At 39.1% G+C, this 3,326-nt stretch overlaps 2 protein-coding genes across 2 annotated transcripts in view; one reads left to right on the top strand and one right to left on the bottom strand.

Moving 5' to 3' along the window:
- Window positions 1-3,326, top strand: part of CBG15186 — a gene marked incomplete at both ends in the record, with an annotated part of 8,342 nt that overhangs the window by 4,124 nt on the left and 892 nt on the right. Inside the window, 6 exons of the mRNA XM_045243302.1 lie at window positions 511-839; window positions 889-988; window positions 1,638-1,894; window positions 2,182-2,436; window positions 2,486-2,626; window positions 2,726-2,961. Coding sequence (XP_045095647.1) covers window positions 511-839; window positions 889-988; window positions 1,638-1,894; window positions 2,182-2,436; window positions 2,486-2,626; window positions 2,726-2,961 — 1,318 coding nt within the window. The remainder of the gene's footprint in view (window positions 1-510; window positions 840-888; window positions 989-1,637; window positions 1,895-2,181; window positions 2,437-2,485; window positions 2,627-2,725; window positions 2,962-3,326) is intronic.
- CBG15187 lies at window positions 291-492 on the bottom strand (the record flags this gene model as incomplete). Its single annotated transcript, XM_002642866.1, has 2 exons — window positions 291-359; window positions 427-492. Coding segments are annotated over 2 exons (135 nt in total), but the record flags the coding sequence as incomplete, so codon positions are not given.

Here is a 3,326-nt window from a genome sequence, read left to right as displayed (position 1 = left end):
CTGATGGGAGAAGCTCCGAGAGGCGTTTCCAGTTGGCATCAGCTCTAACCCGATCGACCTCCGCCTCCAGACGGCTTCCTTTCAGTTTACTCATGTTCTGAAGTTCAGAATCTGGACGTGTTTTTTTTTCAGAATATTCTTCAGCTTTTTTTTCAGAAAATTAGATATTTACATAAGTTTCCAATTACTTTTTCCCCTCGAAAGTTATTTTTAAGAACAAAAACCTGTTTATGAGAACCTAGGCGAAACAAATAACAAAAAAGTTTAAAAGAGAACAGGATTTAAGCGCTTCCTCCGTTCATTTTGGACAAGTGCTCGACCATGAAGTTGCTGGCGTCGATCATGCGATTCACACAGTTCTGAAAATCAGAATTTTGAAATTAATGATGAAAAAAGAATATTTTTCATAAAAATTCAAATTCTCACCTGAATACAAGTCTGAGTCTTTCCGTCCATCTTGCTTGGTGGTCGATAATCGGAGCAGTCGAGCCAATATATTTTTAATTTCAGGCAACAATTCGCCCTGTCTGCGATCTGCTGTGGCCGATTCTCTCGTGCTATTCGCGTCTTCGAACAATCGATTCTAGCCTCCACGATCGCTTCAGAATCCCTGAATCCCACGTCTTCAGATTCTCACGCCACATTATCCGCCTCCTCATCAACGTCTTCTTCTACATCGTCAACTCCAAAACATCAGAATCCAAGACCAACGTCACCAGATGCCGCCATGTTTTCATCGTTGAAATTGACGAATAACCCGTCATGTGCACTATCTGTTATCAGTGAATATATGATGATTTCCCAGGTCCTGATTGAGAGATTTGGGAATTATGAGCCGGGTAATTTTGGGATGTTTTAATCAAAAAGTTGAATTTTTGGTGATTTCAGCCATTGAATACGCAGCCAAAGCTGTAGAATTATGTACTAAAGAGGGACAATTATCGTTTTTGAAGTCAAGATGTCAATTGTTGCATGCCATTGCTTTTGGGTGAGGAAAAATCGCTCCAAAATTGAAGCTTCAAAATTAGAGCTCCAAAATTATAGCTCAAAAATTATAGCTGAAAAGTTATAGCTCCGAAATTATAGCTTTAAAATTATAGCTCCGAAATTATAGTTAAAAATTTATAGCTCAAAAATTATAGCTCAAAAATTAGAGCTCAAAAAAAATATCTTTAAAAAATAGTTCCAAAATACATCTCAAATTTTATAGCTCAAGATTATAGTTCAAAAATTGAAGCTCAAAAATTATAGCTCAAAAATTAAAGCTCAAAACTTATAGCTCGATAATTATAGCTCAAAAATTGAAGCTCAAAAATTATAGCTCAAAAATTATAGCTCAAAAATTATAGCACAAAAATTATAGCTCGATAATTATAGCTCAAAAATTGTAGCTTAACAAATTGAAGCTCCGAAATCATAGCTCAAAAACTATAGCTCGATAATTATAGCTCAAAAATTGAAGCTCAAAAATTATAGCTCAGAAATTATAGCTCTAAAATAAAAAGCTCCACAATTTTTGAAAAATTTTTGAGCTATAATTTTTGAGCTTCAAATTTGAACGATACTTTCGAGCTATCATTTTTTAGTTTCAAATTTGGAGCTATAATTTTTGAGCTAGAAATACCCAAAATTTCCAGATTCCGCGCCTCCGAAGAGCCATCATGGGATCTGAAAAGAACGCAGCTATCAAAAACGGTGCACCTCATCGAAGAATGCGTCGGACACGATCCACACGACTATCTCTCCCTCTACTACGCCGCTTATTTCCATGCGGTCTCCAGAGATCTGGAATCGGCCAAAGATCGTTGCTCGAGAAGTTTAGCGTTGAATGGAGACCAACCTGGTGCTATTATGTTGTTGGCGTTGATTTTTACGGCTTACGGAGATTTGAAAGGTACGGTTTTGGCAGATCAAAGCTAGGTGGCCTAGAAGTTCTAAAAACTCGGCCACTGTTTCAATTTGGTCTGATCTAGTGATAAGTAGGTTCGTTGGAAAGCTCTTGGATTGCTGAATCTAAATATACAAATTTCATGGTCGAGATCTGGTTTCCTAGGCCATCAACGTATATAGCTCATTTTAACTCATTTTTAACCGATTTTCGATGGTTTCAGGTAGGTTTGAGGCGATTTTTGAATACAAAAACAGTAGCTTGTATTTCTAGGCATTTATGAAAATTTCCAGGCGCCCTAGAGCTCGTCATCAACGCTCTAGCAGAGTTTGAGCACAACTACGGCCTTATGGTGCTCCGTTTGCACATTGAAACGAAATTCGGACGAATCGAAGAATCCCTAGACACGTGTACACATCTTCTGGACTTTTGGAAGAAACAACCGACGGTACAGCAACAATTGGCATATTCTGGGGGCATTTTGGATGAGGAACGGTCGCAGAGAACGATAAATGGCACGGAGACGATTGGTGGAAGTCAGAAGACTGGTTGGTCTCTTTCCTCAAAATTCTGAAAGTACCGTAACCCGTTTCCCAGTGTTTTCAGGAACACCATCTCTCGGGCGAGAGCTGTCCACACCACTGGCCACGACTCCACTCATCGGAAGTTTTCCAGCTTCTACACTTCCCGTGATCAGTGCGATTCCCGGGAACACATCTACTGTAGATCTATCAGGTAGTTCTGGTTTCCTAGGCCGCCAGAGTGCGATTTCTTGGCCACCTTCATTTTGGCACATTTTCCCATCATTTAATTTAAGAAAAAAAAACCGTTTTCCAGTCGCCGAATCAATCGTAGGAACAGCTGCGTCTGAAGCTGGCGCTGCGCCATCCACCAACTCCGATTCTCTGAACAATTCCATTGGTGACGCCTGGTCAAAGTTCCGAACCCAAGCGGATGTATGGATGTGTCTGGCGGAATTGTATATTGCTGAGGGACGACATGCGGATTTGACTAAAGTTATCGAACAGGCGATCACAATGTTCCCAAGCTCACCACAGGCTCTTTATTTGAAGGTAGGTACGCTTGAAATGGCTAAAATCTGAGCTAAAACCTATTTTTAAAAATCGTTGAAAATTCGATTTTCAGAACAAAAAAACACTATTGTTTGTTAACTCTGAAAATTCCACTTTTCTAGTGTTTTTGAGCAATTTTCCGAAAAATACAAAAATGGCTCAGTGAGAATTTCGCCAAACTCCACTACCAATCTGACGACTAGAGTTCGATTCCACTCGGTGGCAAATCTTTTTTGCTGCCTTTTTAGATCATTTTCAGACTGTTTTAGAGCTGAAATTGACTGTTTTGGAGATTTTCAAATTTTCCAAAAAATGAAAAATCTCAAAAATGGTCAATTTCAGCTTTAAAACAGTCCGGTAATGGT

The sequence above is a fragment of the Caenorhabditis briggsae genome, assembly GCF_000004555.2.
Source record: "Caenorhabditis briggsae complete genome, chrIII, whole genome shotgun sequence".
Lineage (NCBI taxonomy): Eukaryota > Metazoa > Nematoda > Chromadorea > Rhabditida > Rhabditidae > Caenorhabditis > Caenorhabditis briggsae.
The sequence above is the reverse complement of the archived record's forward strand: the minus strand, read 5'-3'. Positions and strand labels throughout refer to the sequence as shown.